The 22,321-nt window shown below is 43.3% G+C and overlaps 1 protein-coding gene and 1 long non-coding RNA gene across 3 annotated transcripts in view; both read left to right on the forward strand.

The window, feature by feature from the left end:
* Positions 1 to 8,290, forward strand: part of LDAH (lipid droplet associated hydrolase) — a 96,362-nt gene extending 88,072 nt beyond the window's left edge. For both annotated transcript variants that reach the window (XM_082215638.1, XM_082215637.1), the window contains one exon: positions 6,970 to 8,290. In XM_082215638.1, coding sequence (XP_082071764.1) covers positions 6,970 to 7,161 — 192 coding nt within the window. In that variant the 3' untranslated portion in view covers positions 7,162 to 8,290. The remainder of the gene's footprint in view (positions 1 to 6,969) is intronic.
* Positions 8,291 to 8,301: 11 nt separating this feature from the next.
* On the forward strand, positions 8,302 to 16,979 carry LOC309528355. Its single transcript, XR_014217702.1, has 2 exons — positions 8,302 to 15,727; positions 15,900 to 16,979. It is a non-coding gene; the product is annotated as an uncharacterized lncRNA (long non-coding RNA).
* Positions 16,980 to 22,321: the final 5,342 nt, after the last annotated feature.

Below are 22,321 nucleotides of genomic sequence, written 5' to 3' on the forward strand. Positions count from 1 at the left end.
AATCGTGCTCCGGCGACGCGGCGGCAGCAGGAGGCCCCATTAGCTAAAGTGGTGTTTCAGGTTAAGAACAGTTTCAGGTTAAGAACGGACCTCCGGAATGAATTAAGTACTTAACCCGAGGTACCATTGTATTTAAAACTGATTAAAACAACTTTATTATTCTTTTGTTTCTTTAATTTGTATACCGCTTAGGGTGGTTCACAACATAAAAGCACAAAAATAAACTGGGTCCTAAAAAATATCCTCCTCAAAGCCCAGGGTAAACTCGGGCACCTTCAGCCAGCTTGCTGTGATTCAAACGTACACAATTGTGTTTCTCTCTCACACAAAAATGTGTCCGTGATGATGGCAAATGTATATGAATACACATCGTTGTGTATACACGGTCTTAGGTGCCCCTCCAGCCGTGCACATAGGATCCCTAACTAGCCTGCAAGAGACATCTGCATTTACAGGCGTGAGTTTTTACCTGGTTTGGGCAAATTCAGTGTTTCGAGTATTATTGCATCATGGTTGTGTAATGTAAACATCCTCTCCTGGTTCAGAGTGGAATGCAGTTGGCTTCTTGCACACAGCTATAGGCTTCGGGTTTCTTCCATTTTGGAAGAAAGCACCTTCCCCCATCACCACCTCACCACACAGAATTTGAACCAATGGTCTCCAATGTAACTCCAAAGTAGAACTCATGCTGAGTATGCAGACACTTGTGGGTTCGATCTCTGCCGCCTTCAGGTAATAGACGGCAAAGGCTCCCTGTCTGGAACTCTGGAGAGCTATTGGCAGCCCAAATGGGCAGTACTGATATCAAAAGGCCAATAATAATTTAATAATAACAATAATTTATTATTTATACCCCACCCATCTGGCTGGGTTTCCCCAGCTACTCTGGGCTGCTCCCAACAGAACATTAAAAACACAATAAAACATAAAACTTCCCTAAACAGGGCTGCCTTCAGATGTCTTCTAAAAGTCAGATAGTTGTTTATTTCCTTGACATCTGATGGGAGGGCATTCCACAGGGCAGGCACCACTAACGAGAAGGCCCTCTGCCTGGTTCCCTGTAGCCTCACTTCTCACAGTGAGGGAACTGCCAGAAGCCCCTCATCTCAGTGTCTGGGCTGGACTGTGGGGGTGGAGACGTTCCTTCAGGTATACTGGGCCGAGGCCAATGGTCTTGAGTCAAGATAAGGCAGCTTCTGACATTCCCTGATGGAAGTGAGAAGGTAAACCCTCGCTGCATGTGTAGAAGCCCTTTATGTTCACGTTCAGCCTGGATGTGAAACCCAAGATAATTGCTGCTGGTATAGAAAATATTGAGATATATGGAGCAATGGTCTGATTCAGTATAAGGCAGCTTCCTGAGTTTTCTAAGCAGCTGAGGAGTTCTTCTCAGTCATGAGGGAAAATCTTTCATAAATCCATTTTGCAATGCAAAAATGTATTAGCTACTTATTTGTGTATTTCTTAAATTTATATACCGCCCTTTAAGGATCTCAGCCAAAATGCCTTTGAAGAAGCCCCCCCCCCTCTCTCATTTCCTTCAAATTAACGTCACTCAGGTTTTTTAAAGCACGGGCTCATTTTGTTTAAACCAGCTTGAAGAAAATTGCAAACCAAAGCAGCCAAAACCAACCTTGAGCTGGTTTTATTGAAACAGCTGGCCTGGTGTTGCCCAGTTTTCTTGACCCAGTGTCCAAAGCTGTCCATAGCAGTTTAATAGTTATTGCCCTTGAAAGGTTCACAATCTGGAAGGCAGCAGTACGGAAGACACCACAGATGCGGTCTCTCTGCCCACAGCCAGAGTAAATCACTTGCCTCCAGTTGTGGAAAATCTTTCAAATACGCCGCATGAATAGGCCTGAAATGCTCTCAGCAGCCAGGAACACCTTTTATTTTGGCAGCCCTCATATGCTTTTTGGACTGAGTTCTGCTGAAGTTCAGAATGGAAGTTAGGAAAGCTGCACATGAGGGTTTTGTCGCGCATAGCATTTAAGCATGTGCTCTGGCACATGCGGTAGTATCCGAAATTTCTGCACCACATGCTCAAATTAGTCCTTCTGTGACATACACAAGATTTGAAAAGCAGCATTGGAACACAAGGGTAGGCAGAAATCGAGCTCTTGGGAAATGGAAGAAAGTGGCTATTGTTGAGTTACCAAAAAAGAGAAGAAGTTCTGGTTGTTATGTTTCTTGTAATTTCTTTTTTAATGTTGTGGTTTAAATGGGTGCGACCACCTAGGGACCTTAGGCTGAAGGGCAAGTAATAAAGCAAAGTAATAATTATTCCCAGTCCTACACTCTCTTCTTGCAGTGGCCAGCCAGATTCCAACAGAATCTGAGGTTCCAGTCAGAAAGTATGTCCCAAGCTTGGAAATGTTGGATGCAAAAAAGAAAAAAAAAGCCCTTCTTTCCATACCACAGTTTCTACCCCCAGCTACATGTCATATTTTGAAAACCACCTTCTTCTTCTTCTTCTTCTTCATCATCATCATCATCATCATCATCATCATCTTTGGCAGTCCCTCGTAGCCAAGTAAGATGGTCTTCCATAAACACGGTTTTAAAAGTGAGTCTGTAAGGGAATGTGAAGACCAATTCTTGTTCCACACGCCTTTCCACAGTGGGGTCTTAGGTTTCCAGGTGGGAGTTGATCACAATGAGGGTTTGCCAAGCGTGCCTTCCTCTTAGCGCATTTCTCCCTTTCGTCCTGAATTCAAGCATCTTCAAAGCCCAGGACACCTTTGGTAAAGGCTGTTGTCCAATTGGTGCACTCACAGGCCAGTGTTTCCCAGTTGTCAGTGTTTATACTACATTTTTTTAGATTTGCCTTGAGTCTTTGAACCTCTTTTGTTGACCACCAGCATTACGCTTTCCATTTTTAAGTTCGGAGTAGAGTAGTTGCTTTGGAAGACGATAATCGGGCATCTGCACAACATGACCAGTCCAATGAAGTTGATGTTGAAGAATCTTTGCTTCAACACTGGTGATCTTTGCTTCTTCCAGTACACTGGCATTAGTTCACCTGCCTTCCCAGGTGATGTGTAAAAATTTTCAGAGACACTATTGATGGAATCTTTCAAGGAGTTGGAAACCACCCAGTAACAGGAGCCATCTAATCTAGTTGCCACGAGGCTTCATGTCTGAATCGAGGACACTTAATTCTTAGGACTATGCTTGCCGTACGTTTAAACGGTTGCTTTCTTTTTCCACCTTGGATCTGTGGCAGACAGAATTATTTTGTCAGTAACTTGCACTTTCTTGAGCTGTCGTAACTGTAGTGCCAGTCAGAATGAGCTGCAGGAAATCTTCATTATTTTCTTAGAAACTCTTTAATCTAAACATCCTGTTGATAGCAATCTCTGATTCCTATGGTGTTTTCACAGCATCTGCCATCATTGTGTATATCTGAATCCTCATGCCATGTTTTATGGACATTGCATTTGATAACGTGACCCAACGCCAAAAAGTAGGGGAGCATTGAAATTGCGCTCTGGTGAAAAGAAGATAGATGGGAATAACTGGAATACAACAAGGTCTAAATTAAAAGCAATTTTCTGCTAGCTAATCTTTATCAGTGGCACTGAGGCGTGAACTGCTGTACAGACTGAAAATATGTCTGGCTATGCTTATTATTCTTATAGTGTATCCACATGGCTGGGTTTGTAGAGCTATTTGCATACTTTCAAGATTTACATAGCAATCTAAACCCAAGATCCGTCAGGATTTGGAATAGGCAGATCTAAATCGGTCCCAGGTAAGCCAGGGCTCAGTCAGTTTAGTTTAGTTTTCCTTGTTTCCTTGTTTTTAATCCTGTTTTTTATTCTGTGAACCGCCCTGGCATCTTATGATGAAGGGTGGTACATAAATCTTAATAAAGAAAGAAAGAAAGAAAGAAAGAAAGAAAGAAAGAAAGATAAAATAAGTCTGGTCCACATCCTAGCTAAGATGAGGTTCAGCCAGGAGAACTTTAGCTGGTGAAATTTATGCTCCTTGATAAGTCCCCAGAAAGGTGCAGGATTGGGCAAGGAAAGACTTGCATCTATTCCAAACCTCTTTTAGCTCAGTCACATGATCTGGCAACTTGGCATAACTTAACACCAACAGAAAAGGGTGGTTTAAGTCAAACTCTCTTTTAAATGTTTGCATTCCCTCTGTTAGGGTTAGGCCAGCTTCAGGCAGCACTGGCAGTAATTGAGCAGGGCTTATAATAGGGGTAACTTCCACCCAGTGACATAGCATGGGTTGCCAGTGTCGGGGGTCACACGTTTTCAATGGATCCCAGCAACGGAAGCGAACAGCTGTACTAAGGCAGCACCGGGTGGTAAAATTTTGCTCCCCCTAACAATTTTGCACCCAGGGCAACCGCCCCTGTGCCCACCCCACCCCCCACGCTATGCCACTGCTTCCACCAGCTTAACTGTCTGCCTCCTCTACTTAGGATTGTTCTGCTGAGCTGCAGTCCTAGCCCTCTCTCACCTGGGAATAAGTCCTATTGAATTCAGTAGAACTTACTACCGTATATCTGAGTAACCATGGTTAAGATTAGAGCAGTGATGGCCAAACTTGGCCCTCCAGCTGATTTGGGACTACAACTCCCATCATCCCTAGCTAACAGGGCCAGTGGTCAGGGATGATGGGAATTGTAATCCCAAAACAGCTGGAGGGCCAAGTTTGGCCTTCGCTGGATTAGAGCCTTTGATTCTATTAGCTGTTTCTTAGATTTATCACCTCCAATGGAGGGGCTGAGGAAAGTTTCTTTTTTTATATAAAAAATTGTATTTGCGTTTTTACATACAATTCAAAAAGAAGAAGGAAAGGGGGCTGGGAGAGTAAAATGAAAAAGAAACTATGATAAACTAAGGGCAAACAAACAGAAACATGTAAGGACTTCCCTTCCTCTCCTTCTCTGGTATCTTTTGTTTGCCACCTCTCCCCGCATACTCTAAGTTACCAAATTCTACTCTTCTTACTCTTTGTCTCCTCCTTCCTCTTACCATGCTGGACATGAGTCAAGTCCTGCTAATCTGTTCACTTGTTTATACAGTGGTACCTCGGGTTAAGTACTTAATTCGTTCCAGAGGTCCGTTCTTAACCTGAAACTGTTCTTAACCTGAAGCAGCACTTTAGCTAATGGGGCCTCCCGCTGCCGCCGCACCACCAGAGCATGATTTCTGTTCTCATCCTGAAGCAAAGTTCTTAACCCGAGATACTATTTCTGGGTTAGCGGAGTCTGTAACCTGAAGCGTATGTAGCCCGAGGTACCACTGTACTGATTTTTAAAACACTCTACAAACATTTTCCAGTTTCCTCAGGACTCTGGTGGAAAAGGAAACCTCCCCTCCCCAACCCCCTGCTGTTTTATTTTATCATTTCATTTATTTTAATTTTTAATTGCGATAGCAAACAACCCATGTAGCATCATATATTGTTGAGCCCAACATGCCAAAGGGGGAAGCATAGAAATATCCTGTCCTAAGCAGGTTTGCTTGATGCAAATCCTATGAACTTCCCCCTTGTTGTGCTTTGGCATGCAGCCTTGAGATCCAGCACAGCATGAAAGAACCACAGGCTGCTTCTTGTGGATTTCCCTTGCTGAGAGCACAATTTTGCATGCGGACTGGACCCATATCCATGTGCAAAGCACTCAGCAAAATCTCCATCTGCAGTGCAAGGTGGCGGGTAAAGATCTTGTCTGTCCTACAATACAGAGTTGCACCCACACCAGCCATTCCAGGCTGCTGACCCTGTGCAACGTGTGTTTGCCTCCTGGTTGGGGCCTTTGCTGAAAAGCTCTCTACGCATTTCATCTTCTTGATCTGAGAAATTTTGAGCATCATGATGCTATGGAATTCCTAGTATGCACGATGCTTTTTGATCTTCCCTAGAGTTCTTGTATAGGTCACTGTTGTGTTTGCTCAAACAGAAACTGAGGCTAAGGCAGTCCAATGAGGCATAAAGGTAAAGGTAAAGGAACCCCTGACCATTAGGTCCAGTCGTGGCTGACTCTGGGGTTGCGGCGCTCATCTCGCTTTATTGGCCGAGGGAGCCGGCGTACAGCTTCCGGGTCATGTGGCCAGCATGACTAAGCCGCTTCTGGCGAACCAGAGCAGCACACAGAAACGCCGTTTACCTTCCCGCCGGAGCGGTACCTATTTATCTACTTGCACTTTGACGTGCTTTCGAACTGCTAGGTGGGCAGGAGCTGGGACTGAGCAACGGGAGCTCACCCCGTTGCGGAGATTCAAACCGCCGACCTTCTGATCGGCAAGTCCTAGGCTCTGTGGTTTAACCCACAGTGCCACCCGTGTCCCTCAATGAGTCATAGAGTCATAGAATTGTAGAGTTGGAAGGGACCACGAGGACCTCTACAATTGCAATACAGTGGTTACGTACTTAATTTGTTCTGGAGGTGCGTTCTTAACCTGGAACTGTTCTTAACCTGAAGCACCACTTTAGCTAATGGGGCCTCCCTCTGCTGCCGCGCCGCCGCACGATTTCTGTTCTCGTCCTGAAGCAAAGTTCTTAACCCGAGGTACTGTTTTTGGGTTAGCAGAGTCTGTAACCTGAACCGTATGTAACCTGAGGTACCACTGTACAATGCAAGTGTGGCGCTCAAAACGGAAGTGTGGCACTCAAATTGGAGCATATTCGGCTTCTAAAAAAAGTTCGCAAACCGGAACTCTTACTTCCAGGTTTTCAGTGTTCGGGTTCCAAGTTGTTTGAGTACCAAGGCATTTGAGAACCAAGGTACCACAGTACAGGCATCTTTTGCCCAACGTTGGGCTTGTACCCACAGTCCTGAGATTGAGAATCTTGTGCTCTACCAACTGAGCCATCCCAGGGTGCCAAATTTCCATTTCCCATCTGACACTTAGATCGATCCCTGTCTTTTCTTCTGATATATTTACTTGGTTTGTGTGGGGGGTTTGTTTGTTTTTTCGCCTATCCTATCTCTGTTTTATTTTTCAGCTGACTTTTTACTATGGAACTGTAGACAGCTGGTGTCCCCTGCAATACTATGAAGAGATGAAGAGGGATTTCCCAGATGGAGACATCCGATTGTGCGAGAAAGGATTCCGACATGCTTTCGTCATTGGTTCCAGTGAGGACATGGCTGAAATGGTTGCAGACTGGGTGCGAGATGATCTGGCTAGGCTGTAAACAGGGGTGAAGCAAGTAGCAACAGGGCGGGAAGTATTTTAACTGTTTTATGGGTGTATGATTATACTTGAAAATGTTTGCTCCTCATTACGTTTCTATGTTGCAGCTGGTTTCCTCTAAAGGATGCACCACAAAGGAACTTTGTGGCCCGAAAGATATTCCCATTGACCCTCTGAATCCCAAAGGAGTGGTTGTAAGTGCTTCGAATGAATTTTGTCAAATGCAAAACAATACCGTAAACAAGAGTATGCTACCGGCCTTGGCTCACGAAACTAGCATGAGATAAATCACTGCTACCAGTTGGGAGCAATCCCCTAGGTGAAAGGAGTGGTTGAGGTTGAGTTTCAGACATGCATATGAAATTATGTGTTGCTGTTTTCCCCCAACCTCAAGAGACTTGAGTGAGAAAGTCAAGGCAGGTCAAGCATCACAAACTTCACTTCCCTTCAAATGCAATACTGTGAATGTATATGTTCAGGGGCAAATCACTGTGAATCTGCCCTAAGATCAGAATGTTAAAATACTTCAGTATGGTGTAGCAAAATCCTGATAAAGCTCATCATTTGCTGGCCACAGCACCAAGCTCTAAATTCCTTTTTATCTCACTTTTTTTAAAAAAATGTTCTCAAAGAATGCCAGGGAGATTATTTTTTGTGCATATACTTCCTTGAAAAGTTTTTTGTATAAAATTTTAAAAGAGGCATCGAGAAAAAAAATTAATACATGAATATCTGAAACAGTTCTGAGTACATATAAGCCACAAATTACTGGGTGGTTGTTGCTTTTTTTCAGTCTGCTAATTCCATTCCAAACTCTTTCCTATCAATTCCACTTTTTAAAATATTCAGTTTTCAGGAGACCCAAGAAAGAAAATTAACTGGGTGAGAGAATAAGCCTTCTAAACTGCCCTCAGTTCTTAAGGGCCTCTTTTCTTTCAGCATGTGAGAAAAGAAACCTGTTTCTGGACCATAATACTTGGGACTGCAGTAGCAGACTCACATGATGGGTTGAATGCTCCTCCATACAAAAATGTGGCCTTGCAAATAAAAACCTAGCCATCAAGGTTTTTTTTAACCTAGTTTATTGTTTCTCCCCTTATCTACTAGTGTTCCAAATGCAGGGTGGGAATTGTTAAATAATAATAATAATAATAATAATAATAATAATAATAATAATAATAATAATGAGGAGGTCTACTGTCAGTTTCATTAACAGGTTCCTACTTGGCTGAGGCAAGCAAGCTGAAAAATTAAGAATGCTGAGTAGCTTTTTCGCAAACCAGAATGTGGTTTTCTATACCTTCCAGATCACTTCTTCCCAGTCTCAAAAAGCTGGCATTGACCAGTTGCCACCTGACATTGTATACCATTGCTCATTCATTTGGGGAAGAATAATAGAATCAGTGCTTTTTTTCTGGAGGGACACAGGGCTACGCATATCCCTAAACATTTTGTGAATCTTTGTACTTTTGTCCATTTTGTTTTCCCCGCTTTGAACTATAAAATGGTGATTTTCTTGAGTCAAAATGAGAGTGCCCCTAAACCTTTCTTAAAAGAAAAAAAGCACTGCATAGAATCATAGAGTCATAGCTGGAAGGGGCCCAAGGGTCATCTAGTTCAACCCCCAGCAATGCAGGAATCTCAGCTATAGCATCCATGACAGATGACCATCCAACCTCTGCTTAAAAACTTCCAAGGAAGGAGAGTCCACCACCTCCTGAGGGAGACCATTCCACTGTCAAAAGAGCTCTTACTGTTAGAAAGTTTTTTCTGAAGTTTAGTTGGACTCTCCACTTTTTGTATCTTAAAGCCATTGGTTTGAGTCCTCCCCTCTGGAGCAGGAGAAAACAAGCTTGTTCCCTCTTCCATGTGACAGCCCTGGAGATAGTTGAAAATGGCTATAATATCTCCTCTCAGTCTCCTCTTTTCCAAGCTAAACATGTGCAGCTCCTTCAACCATTCCTCATAAGGCTTGACATCTGGACCCTTGGGCATCTTAGTTGCCCTCCTCTATACTCATTCCAGTAGTCAGTGGTTTATCTCTGGAATCCATTGTGACTCTAAAGATAGACCCTAAAAATGTAGTTACCCAAGTATAACAATACACACACACACCCCAAACACCTTAAAACCTTGTATTAGTATTTGCAATAGCCAAGATGCTCTTGTTAAAAATCTGAGAATGGAAATAATTTTGGACATCATACATAGGATTTTTGAGAAAAATCATTGTTGCTTAAGACCGAATATTTTGAAATGGTTGCCAGCAGCGGCACTCAAAATGGCGGGCAGTGACATCACGAGCCCAAAATCCTGTGTGGAAGAAAGGAGAAATCTCTGTAGGCACACATAGCGATTCGACCCATGACCATTCATCTCATGCCCCATTTCCAGATATTGTTGTGCCACAACAGTGTGAGAGGGCCCAGTGGTGTGGCACTAGTCATGTGTCGACAATACTGAGCTAAATGGTCTGACTTCATGTGCAAGCTTCAGAAAGAGGATTGAGGGGGGTTCCTTGTCCCTTCGTAGCGGTGCTGGAATATTTATGATGATAACTTGCACCTGTGCTTCACGGGGACATAATGTTGGACCAGGTGATATGCTTGCTGTCTTAATTGTTCTGATTCATCTCTGTAAATATTGTTGCTTGTGCAGATAAGAAGGCTGTTGGTCTATTTCAGGAATAGGCAACCTAAGGCCCAGGGGCCGGATGCGGCCCAATCGCTTTCTCAATCCTGCCTGCGGACGGTCCGGGAATCAGCGTGTTTTTACATGAGTAGAATATGTCCTTTTATTTAAAATGCATCTCTGGGTTATTTATGGGGCATAGGAATCCATTCAATTTTTTCTCCAAAATATAGTCCGCCCCCCCCCCCCCAATGTCTGAGGGACAGTGGACCGGCCCACGACCGAAAAAGATTGCTGACCCCTGGTCTATTTCAGCAAAATCTGTTGCTCGAAAAGAAAACCTACTAATATTTTGTTTTAATTTGATGGAGGGTTTTTTTGGAATTTAAGCGTGTTGTTCTTCAGTGTAGGAATTGACATTTACACAGCTGCGTGCATTCCTACAATATTTCTGTGTGTCAGATGTAGTCGGCAGAGAAATATTTGTGTGATCATAGTAACAGAGTTGCCTACCTACAGCACCAGAAGAGGCAAATCCAGCCCTTAAAATGTTTCAACAATTAGTTAAAAACATCCTGCCTACGTAGATTATGATTCTGGTATATTGAAACAGGAAAATTTTGTCCTTTTGCAACATTGGCCAAGAAAGCCTTATTCAAGTATGTGGTGGTTCTGCATTTTTGCTACAATCCCATCATCTCAGTGAACTTAACTTGGAATAATTGTAGGATTTTAGCTATAAGCCTCTACATCTAGATTTCCAACAAATTTAGTCATAGGAGTACTTCTGTTTTCTTGACATGAAGCACAGTATAATGGCGTGCTTACTGTGGGTAGGCTTACTGAGATGATTCAAGTTACACGCATTGGATTGTTCATAGATTTAAGCCTGTTTTGCAAATTATACGCAAGAAATGCTAAATCTTTGGTGCATTTTTCACCCCTTGGGGCTGTCATTCATCAACAGTCCACCCTGTGTCCTATTCAGTGGGTTTTTTTTCTGGGGGGACGCAGGGGGACGCATACTCCTAAACCAGGGGTCAGCAAACTTTTTCAGCAGGGGGCCAGTCCACTGTCCCTCAGACCTTGTGGGGGGCTGGACTATATTTTGAAAAAAGAAAGAAAAAAAGAACAAATTCCTATGCCCCACAATTAACCAAGATATGCATTTTAAATAAAAACACACATTCTACTCATGTAAAAACACCAAGCAGGCCCCACTAATAACCCAGAGATGCAATTTTTTAAAAAGGACACGTTCTACTCGTGTAAAAACACGCTGATTCCCGGAACGTCCGCAGGCTGGATTGAGAAGGTGATTGGGCCGGATCTGGCCCCCGGGCCTTAGTTTGCCTACCCATGCCCTAAACATTTTGTGAAGCTTTATGCTTTTGTCCAGTTACTGTTTTTATTTTTCCTGATTTGAACTATAAAATGGTGATTTTCTTGAGTCAAAATGAGAGTACCCCAAACATATTTTTTTAGAAAAATAAGCACCGGTCCTATTTATTAGTTTATTCTGAAGGCAATATTTGTTATTATGGAAATGGTTTAATAGTGGTTTTGAAAGAACACGTAGTGCCCGGTGCGGGCTTCAGACATTAACTCTCCTAGCCCACTCACTTCCCTGCAAATTCTGAGATTTCGGAGAAACCGATGAGATATCTCCTCTAGGTGACCAAGAAGCCATGTGATATGATGATGGAAGCTGGTATGGAAAGGGACCAGACCAATTTATGGAGGAATTTCTAAATCTCTACCTCCAGAGGGAGTTTCCCAAGCGTGGTTTAGACCACAGCTCCACCTGCATCCCTAATGCAGAATATATGGAGCGAAAGGTAAAGGGATGTGGGTGGCGCTGTGGTCTAAAGCACTGAGCCTCCTGGGCTTGGGCGGTTCAAATCCCCGTGATGGAGTGAGCTCCTGTTGCTCTGTCCCAGCTCCTGCCAACCTAGCAGATTAAAAGCACACCAGTGCAAGTAAATAAATAGGTACTTCTGCGGCAGGAAGGTAAACTGCATTTCCGTGCACTCTGGCTTCCGTCATGGTGTCCCGTTGCACCAGAAGCAGTTTAGTCATACTGGCCACATGACCCGGAAAGCTGTCTGTGGACAAACGCCAGCTCCCTCGGTCTAAAAGTGAGATGAGCACTGCAACCCCAGTCACCTTTGACTGGACCTAAACGTCCAGGGGTCCTTAACCTTTACCTTTACCTATATGGAGCAAATAGCACATGTGTAAGTGGAATGCTGGAGAGAAAATGCCATTGTATTTGCTTTAAGGAAATAATAATAATAATAATAATAATAATAATAATAATAATAATAATAATAATAAATAATAATAATATTATATAATAATATAATAATATAATATAATATAATAATAAGAAAATATAATGGTTGGTGTTCAGTAGTAGCCTTATAATAAGGCATGAGAAATATCTAAGTTTGTCTGTTGGTTTCATGATTCAAGGAATGGGTTTCTCCATGTTGTATTTTGTACCAAAGTGCTTGCAAATACTCTTTCATGTTACTGTGAAGACTTAATAAATATTAACACTTAAAATCAATAACTAATAAAAATGTTGCATAATTATAGAATGGCGGAGGTTCCTGGTTTTTTGTGCTTTGGGTTTTTTTCATTCTGACTGGTGCATTCTAAAAAAGCCATCTGCAAAGTTATTCAGAATTGAAATGGTCACAGTCTGAGTAATAACACCCTGAGCATGCCTAATCTCAAAAAATAAACAGGCTCAGGCCAAGCCTGACTTGGGTGGGATGAAGGAAATCCCCATCAGACATCTTAATCTTAGGTAGGAAACTAAAAATAGTTTGCTGGATCATTGAATTGTTGAGTTGGAAGAGGATCATCTGCCCCACACAGGGATTGAACCTGCAACCTTATAGCATCATCAGCACAATGCTCTAACCAACTGAGCTAATTTAGCATCTTCTGAAGTTCATTTGAAAAGTGCCCTCTGCTCATGCCATATCCTCTCTATCCTCTTCCGGTAAATGGTCTCCTGGGCTTTTATATTGCTTCAGAAACCTGTTTCAGCACAGGAGACAGTGGGATAAAAGTAGTTTGTGAATACACCTGGACCATCAATCAAAGCACCTTCAGTGGTTTTAAAAACAACATTGCTCAATCCACTTTCCTTTCTGGTATGTCAGTGATGAGGAAGCTGTGGTCCTCCAGGTGCTTTTTTGGACTACAAATCCCATCAGCCTCAGACAACCTGCCCAATCGACTGGGATAATGGGAGTGGTAGTCCAGCAATACCTGGAAGGTACTGGAGAAGTGGAGCAAGTGCCACCACTTATTTCACAGAAGGGAGGATCATATAATCCTATCATATACCATCCATTCCATAGATTAGCTCTCTTGTTAGAATGGATCTTATTCTTCGTCCTTCCCTCCAAGCTCATTTAGGAGACAGTATCTTCAGACTTTACACCTGCTCTAGTTTCATGTCTAAACTCCTGGATGTTCCATCATGACCAGTGCTGTTTTTCTAGAAAAAGAGGTGCTTTGTTCTCTTATAATGGCAATTGCTCTCACCTGAGAGTTGCCAGAACTGAGTTCTGGCAAATTCCGGCTGGAGGAAAAAGCCCTGAGCATGACAGATACAAGTACCAATAATTCACAGCTAAACTGAGTGATACTTTGGGGGGTCCTTTATGTGTAATATGATTATTTTTTTTAAAAAGTGTCCTGTCTCACAAAGTTGTTGGAAGGATAAGCCCAACCAGCACCACACACACACACACAAAAGAATGTAAAGTAGTTTGCACATGAAAAGTGCAGTAAACATGGATAAATACTAAGAGGATTCTATTGGGGAAACTCAGCAATCAGTAAAAACAAATTGCATTTCTAGTTGGAAGAAAAATCAGCTGCGCTGCTTCAGGTAATGGGGTTGGAATCAAAAAAGGCAAATGAAGCACATATCAATAAAATATTTAATAAACTTATCTGTACAAAATATTTAAAAGGTTAATTAAGAGTATACAAGTTTGCTTATTTAACAAATATATACCACTATATATGTTCAAGAAAATATATATTGCTTGTTTACAGTTCATTTACAATCCAATATGTACAATCTATTTAAATTTTAGAATACATACACACAATGCATTTACACCATCACTTAACTTCTCTCTTCCATAGAACATTTCACACATTCAGACCCAAATAATTTTTTTTTATCCAGAAAAAATAGGCTTTTTTAAAAAATGAAAAGACACACATGGAAATACAGTAAACGATAGTTTCAACCGGAATGAAAAATAGGAAAGAGGGGAAAAGAGAGAAATGTTTGTGGGTTTTCTACGCATGAGAGAAGAAAATGTATAAATTAAAAATGTGGAGCGGTGGGTGTGGAGCTCTCTTTCCTTGGTAAAATGGCAAGCAGTGTTTTTGTACTTCGGAGTGTGGTGGCAGTAAAAGCGTTTGCCTTAGCCAGTTGGAGAAATATGTTCTGACAACGTTTCTCTAGGGGTCATTAAAAATATGGAGCAACGAGAATGCAGCCTGTTTCCTGCAAAAATGGAATCTAGTTTCTTGATAAGGGGGAAAGAAAAACACAAGGAACAACAGTCCCAACCTTGGCTGCAGTTTTCAGATCCGGATGCTAATGGCCTGGTTCCTAATACTGAGAGCTTTAGGGCCTCCTTGCTGATGGCTTGACTTCTAAACATGCTTAGCCCTTTGCGCAGAGATTCCGGTGAACAGTAGCTGCACTCGCTGCAGAAAGAAACCCTCAAACGTATAAAAACGATACTGGAGAAAATGCTGATTATAAAGCCAGGAGGGTTGCCAAAAAGCTCTGCAACAGAAGTCCTTCACTGAGGAGGCATTCCTGAGGTCTGACCACGGTTATAGTTGAAACTATTTGGAACCCAACAATGTGAAAAATGTCAAGATGTGCAACACTATTTTTAATTCTAGATATTTTTCACCCTCTTCCCCTCTGGTCATGTTTTGAAATAAGTTGCATTCATGGAACCTGATTCCAATCTCACAGTAAATCAGCCGTATCTCCAGCAAAGTCAATGAAATTATGCTGGATTCCAACCACTGGGGTGGGGAGCAGAGGGGATCACGTGTATCTATATGTCTGCTTGCATTTGTACCTACTTTATTAGACTGCGGCTTGTTTAGCAGATTTTTTTTCTTCTTTTACCTTCGAAACGTTGTCTAGGGACTCATCAGCATTAGTAAAAGAAAGCGTCTTAAATGTGACACCAGATGGCGCTATGGAGTTCCCGTCTTTCGGCAATGCAATTTCCCATTTTGAGGTTTACAATGCGTTTTCCTGATATATATATATTTTTAGTGCCCAGATCCAGCCTAACACTTGTTGCAAAAGCAAGATCACAGATGGCTTTGCAAAACACCTAGGCTACTATACTGTTGTTTCTTTAGCTTCAGAATAGCTTCTGTAGGTAGATCCAAGGAGCACACGCCATGTGAGACTTTAAATGGCAAGCCGGGGGTTACTGTTTTTAAAAAACCAAATGTCCACTATGTGCATGCATGCCTCATTAGCTGCAGGTTTTGCAAGAATGCAGCCGCAGTCCTTCTTCCCATTAGATGATTCCCATTCATCTCAATGGGAGCAATCAAAAGAGAACAGTGCAGCGCAGCTGAGTTCAGGGGTGCCAACTTGAATAAAATATTGGAGGGGGCAGGTAAGCCCCGCCCGACATAATCGATCACATGCCATGGTGCAGGCACACAAATTGAATGGCAATGCCCACCAACTTTGGGGTGACCCGACCTCAAATATTTTCGGGGGTGGGGAAGGGACCTTGGCCCCTACGAGTTGGCACCTATGTCTGAGTTCCACCAATTTCAACAGGGCAGAGGATTTCTGTAACAACCTGTTCATCGTAGATGAGGCTAAATCACAATCTGTAAACAGTGGCGTAGCGTGGGGGGGTGCAGGGGGGGCCGGCCGCACCGGGCGCAACATCTGGGGTTAGGGTTAGGGGGCGCAAATCCACGGGTTAGGGGGGCGCAAATCCACGGGTTAGGGGGCGCAAATTACAGCCCCGGGTGCTGACAACCCACGCTACGCCACTGTCTGTAAATCTATAGTGACACACAACATCTATTGTGCAGGACATGCATATTGTGTGGAGCAGCCTTTACATATATACCAAACTTTATCCAGGCCTCTTGTGTGAAAGCAGAGCTTTGCAGGTTGTGAGCACGACAGAAGTTGGTTTTCAGCTGCAAAAACTCCTCCAAGAAGGTGTGCTCCAGCCGTTTAGCATGGCAACGACAGTCCCACAGCTCATGTTCCACTGCTGTTTTTCAGAACAGAGAATTATCCTAAAATTCTTTCTCCTCTTAGGAACATATTTTAAAAGTTTAATCCTCATCATCAATTCTCCCTTCCCTTATAACAGGTTTTAACCTACCTGAAGGTAAATGGCGTTTCCGTGCGCTGCTCCAGAAGCGGCTTAGTCATGCTGGCCACATGACCCGGAAGCTGAACGCTGGCTCCCTCGGCCAATAAAGCGAGATGAGCGCCACAACCCCAGAGTCGGCCACAACTGGACCTAATGGTCAGGGGTCCCTTTACCTTTACTTAATGTTTCCTCTAGTCTAGTTTTGCCCCATTCTCTTCCATTGCCATCTCACCAGCATGCTGCTCTCTTAATATTTCCTCCTGGGCTGTCGTGCCCTTTTCTAAAACACGCACATACAAGACACCAAGTTTTAGCTCTTTCTGCACTTTCCCTCTCACAGTCAGATCACTCAGATCCACCCTCAGCTTTGCTGAATTAGGGTCAGTTTCTTAGATGCAGAACACACTGATTTTATGCCTGCAAGGAAGCACTGTGTCATTCAAAATAATGATAAACTTCTAAAACTATATAGTAATATGAACTGTTGATCTAATGCACTCACAGCAGGGAATCTGTTTGTAAAAGGTTTGTATGACTCTGCTAGTGGAAGCTCATTGGGAAAAGATATCCCCTATCTTCTATATCACTCCCTGGGACCGACTGACCAACAGCAAACAAATTGACAAGATGTTCATTCCAGTGCTGGCTTCCAACTATAACTAAAATCTTCTCTTCTTCCCCCGAATTTGAAGTGTGCACAGGCTTTCTGGCTTCCTCCTCCCTCATGCCTAGTGTGGAATAAAATTCCTATCTGAAAAACTAACAGTTTCTGGACACTAGAAATTTGATGAAAAAATATCACTTTGAGGGAGTAGCACTAGGCCTTAGGTTTTATTGTATACCTCCATGTGTCTTGCCTCCAAAAGGGAGAACAATATATTACTTACAGTGTTCATAGCTGTCAACCTTCCCCTTTTTGGCGGGAAATTCCCTTATTCCAGCGCCATTTCCCGCTACTATCCCGGATTGTTAGATATCCCGTAGACTGTCCCCGGGACAGGTGAGGCTGCTGATCCCTTATTTTCGAGGCTGCTGATCCCTTATTTTCAAATCTGAAAGTTGACAGCTGTGACAGTGTTTAGAAACTCAGACATATGAGCTAGGCACTGAATGGCCTCTTAAACCAAGGTTACAGTCACCAAAAAGGAAAGCCTAGTTGCTGTTTCTGGGCCAGACAGCTCAAAAGATGCATTTTTCAATACAACGTTTTGGTTCCTGGAATTCGTTCTGATCGTGCAGATAAAATATAGTGGATAGAATTCTACAGGATGTGGTGCTAGTGTGTGAAAACAGTCAAGATCCAAGGATCCTCCAGATGGTGGAGACGTCAGGCACCATCCTGACACCCGGGCATCTTCACTTGGTCATAAGTGGCTAATAGCCAGGTGCAAAATGCGTCTGGCAAATTTCCAAGATGCAAGTAATGACTGGCCATGTTAGGATCCTTATTCTCCATTCAGAATTCTTTGCTCTGCAAGGGTTTGGCAAGAACAAAAAACTTCCATGCAGGCCTGGAGAACATGCAAGAAAAGCGTCCGCACATTGACCCATGAGGGAATGTGAGATGACCGCTTCAGGGGGCAGCAGATCCTATAGGTATCCTGATGTAGACCATTACTCCCTCCTTGTTCCTGATGCAACTCTTCACTCACCCTTTCTTCCCTGGTGGGAAGGAGGCACCATTTTGTGGTTGGCCTCAGGCCCCAAAATGTCTTGGGCCGGCCCTGCCCTCATCTGAGGCAGGTGAGTGAATGTGCATCAAATAAGGGACGCACATGCAAATAAGCATACGTCAGGGGTTGCTTCTCTACTTTAATCAATTTAGCAGGGTTTGATTTTGTAATCCAGTTTCGGATTACTGTCAGGAAAAGTTAGAAGTGGGCCAGCCCAGATAAAATTCTGAAGGTGATTGTTATGTTTCTGCTCCTGAACGTGCTTCTAGGTTGGTGATAGTTGCTGCTTTTCCTGGAAAGGAGCTGCAGTGATGGAATAAGCTTCACCTGTTCAAGTTGCGCTTGCCGTGGTGCCAGGTTGCAACCTGAATAGCAGGTATTGCAATGACCCTGCTCAGGGAGTAGAGCGTGAGATTCTTAAACTCAAGGTCGTGGGTTTGAACCCCACATTGGGCAAAAGATTCCTGCACTGCAGGAAGTTGGAATATTAGGGTTGCCATGTGTCCTCTTTTTCCAGGACATGTCCTCTTTTTTTGCTCTTCAAAATGGCAACCCTAAATGTCCATTGTGGCCCCTTCCAACTCTACAATTCTATGACACACACACCAGGTCTTGTGATTTGGGGAAGAGACTGCATTCCTGAGTTCCTTCTAATTCCTGGATCCAACAGGGATTCAATTGCTGGAATAGCCAGGGGTGTTTCTGGATAATGGGCCAAGTATGGGTCATTAAGATAACAAAAGAAGTGGCTCTATCTTTAGTTAGAAAGACAAAGACCAGAGTTGGTGTGCTTGACCTAGAAGCAGACAGAAGCCAGAGAGAGCCACGCCTGATTTCTGCTTGAATCCAAGGCTGTGACTCTGGGAGAAGCAAGACCTTCTCAGGTGTTAATGCTGTGAGCTCCTCCCTCATAGGCTCAGGTTGTATATATGTGTAAATAAACCACATATTATAAAGACACCATCAGCTCCACTGACCCTGTTGGGTTCCGAATAGTTTAACTATAACACAGAATCTACAATTCTGTGATTCTATGTGCAAGCCTCGAAACAGGTTTGTTGATTCTCCCACGGAAGCACTTGCTACAGTTTCTTTCCCCTCACAGGGGGAGAAAAGCCATATTTTGCTAGAAAAGTGCTACTTACAAGCCTTGAATCACCAAGACCTTATGATGGCCCTTAGAGACACAGGCATGAGGCTTCCCTTGTTCATTGAGATGTCAGCTCCAGGCCTGTTAAGACAGAGATAACTCTTTGTCTCCCATCAGCCCCCAACCAGCACGGCCAGTTATCAGAGATGGTGAGAAATTTTAGCCCCTTTCCCAGGCTGGATGTTGAGAATTGTCCCTCCTTTGAAGTGAATGGCAACAGAGAGAGGGGGGGAGGTTCTAGACATGCTGTACAGAAGACAATAGAACCATCTTTCTATCTAGCACATTCCTACTCATTCTGCTCCAAACAGTCCATTTTTATTTTCTGCAAACAGTAAAAATTCTTATTCATTCACCTAGAAGCAGAGGGCACCCAATGAAGTGAGCATGTTCCAGCTTTCGGATAAACTAAAAAGATTTTTAAACTGCTCAGTGTTGAAACAGTGCATCTCTCTACCACCACAACTAACACAAGCGGAAAACAACACATGGGAAAATAAGAAGCTAATGTATATCAAATCAGACCAGAGTCTTTCATTTAAAACATGTTCATGATTAAACCGACATAACCATCCAGGCATTACTTGCTCTGGATGGGAAAGCATGTTTGGTCACTGGTGACATTTATGTACAAGCAGGAGATTATAACCAATGGACTCTCTAAGACTCAGCGCCCAAGCCATTTACTTGGGGAATCTTCCAGGTCTCTTACCTAAACACCTTTATTTATTTAATACAATTTAGCAAGAGTTGGCCACTAGGTTTAAAGGCTATTTGGGCTATTTAAAGCATTCTTCTTAACAGCAAGGCAATAAACGTAGCCATGAATGTGAGCTTTCTGCTATATCTATATCAACAGATATAGACAACAGACAAAAGTTGTTTCCTAGAATGTCATTATACTCTAGCACATTGATCTTTAGCTGCTGGCTTTGGCATCCACTACCAATAATAACGCAGGTTATTGGGACGCAGGTGGCACTGTGGCTTAAACCACAGAGCCTAGGACTTGCCGATCAGAAGGTCGGCGGTTTGAATCCCCTTGATGGGGTGAGCTCCTGTTGCTCGGTCCCTGCTCCTGCCAACCTAGCAGTTCAAAAGCACGTCAAAGTGCAAGTAGATAAATAGGTACCACTCCGGCAGGAAGGTAAATGGCGTTTCCGTGCGCTGCTCTAGTTCGCCAGAAGTGGCTTAGTCATGCTGACCACATGACCCAGAAGCTGTATGCCGGCTCCCTCGGCCAATAAAGCGAGATGAGCGCCGCAACCCCAGATTCGGCCATGACTGGACCTAATGGTCAGGGATCCCTTTACCTTTGCCAATAATTAATTATACCCCACCCATCTGGCTGAGTTTCCTCAGCTACTCTACCAAGTTGCAGCCTGATCTAAGGTGGGTCACAACACCAACACTACCAGCATACAAACAGCAGTCGAAATTAGCCAGGCTGCGGGTCTATTTTTGCAGCTGGCTATCGGCCACTTGTGACAAAGTGAAAATGCTTGGGTGTCAGGATAGTACCTGACATCTCCACCATCAGGAGTGGCATGCCTGGTGGTCATTGGTTCTGGACTGTTTTCACCCACTAATACCACATTTTTCAGAATTCTATCATTATACTTTATCCGCACAACTGGAATGAATTTCAGGAACCAAAATGCTTTTTCTGTGCAGCCTGAGTAGGAGCGATGAACAGCGTTATGGTGAATTTTTGTAGCTTGTCTTCACTTACCCCACCCGACTGCCCCGCTCACCATTGTGAAAAATATTCCTACATTATGAATGGTCTGTGTCACCATTGAGAAAAAGAGGTCGGAATAGGCCAATATATACTGTATGTGACTTTTCTTATTTAAGCTGTCAAACCTCTTAACCTGGCTCATCTGAACTAGCCAGATGTTTAACTGATAAATCACAGCCAGTCAATCCTTTGAAAAATAGGACTTTAGAGCCGTCTTTCCCAAAAACTGCAACTCGGCATTCCGTTTTGGCGACTGCCATTTGGCTATTAGATTAAATGTCTGAGTTTCTAACACAGCATACAATTACATATGGTGTTATATGGAACAGGTCTCAAATTCATGTTTGAGTTAAAGGCGGATTCTGGGTCTTTTGAAGAACTGAAGACTGCTGCTCTAGCGTAACCAAGAAACAGAAAAAACCAAGATGAGGCCAGTTATACAATTAGGTTTTGTCAACATCAGGGGAAGAGGGATTTCTTATGGCAGGAATGGGGAACTTGTGGCTGGTTGCTACAACATTTTCCATCACCCCTGGCCTTTCACCATGCTGGCTGGGACTGATGGGAGTCCAGTATCATCTGGAGGGGCCCAGGCCAACATCTGGAGTCCTCGGCCCCAAATGCTGTTTAACCTGCTCCCATCTGCAGGCCAGTGAAGAAACATCTGACAGGGGTAAAGAGAAGTTTAAAGCAGGAATGGTCAGCTAGCAGCCTGTGAACACAATGTAGCCCATGCTTTTGCCCATGGAAGCCTTGCCTGCCTAGACTGAGAGCCTTGGTACAAAGACGTGATAACCTATATCACTTATGAAAAAGCAGCAACATGTCTTCCAAGCTGAGAGAGTGAGATGGGCAGACAAAAGATTCCACATTTGCTGTCTTCGCATTTTGTGAGTCATTCTCCGGGCACGGATAAATGCTGAGAACATGCGCTCCATTAACTGTCAAACCCTCATTGACATGTAGCAGCTTTATATCTAACAGGGAATAAGGGATGTATTCACAATACACTTCCAGGCCAGGACAACCATCAGAGAAGCCCTGAGAATTCAGAAATTGGCCATCCACCAAGCATGGCTAGCGGATTTTCATCTCCAAATAAGACCTATGAAAATCCACCAGGGTTTGGGAGATGGGAGGGCAAGGATTTGTTGATTGGCAACACGTGATCCTATGCATGTTGACTCAGAAATCCCAAGGAATTCAATGGCACTCCCAGGCAATTATGCACACACAACAATATCAACCTTACACTGCAATAAGAAATGTGTGTACAGTGGTACCTTGGTTCTGGAATTTAATCCAGTCTGGGAGTCCGTTCGACTCCTGGAACTGTTCGAAAACCAAGGCGCAGCTTCCAATTGGCTGCAGGAGCTTCCTGTACTCAAGCAGAAGCTGTGGAAGCCACATTGGGCGTTCGGCTTCCAAAAAATGTTCGGGAGCCAATTTGTTCGGGAGCCAAGCTGTTCAACAACCAAGGTACCCCATTACTTTAGTAAGACCTTATTTCAGTGGGATTTGCCTCCATGTAAGCATTCAAG

The sequence above is a fragment of the Podarcis vaucheri genome, assembly GCF_965113315.1.
Source record: "Podarcis vaucheri genome assembly, chromosome: 3".
Classification (NCBI taxonomy): domain Eukaryota; kingdom Metazoa; phylum Chordata; class Lepidosauria; order Squamata; family Lacertidae; genus Podarcis; species Podarcis vaucheri.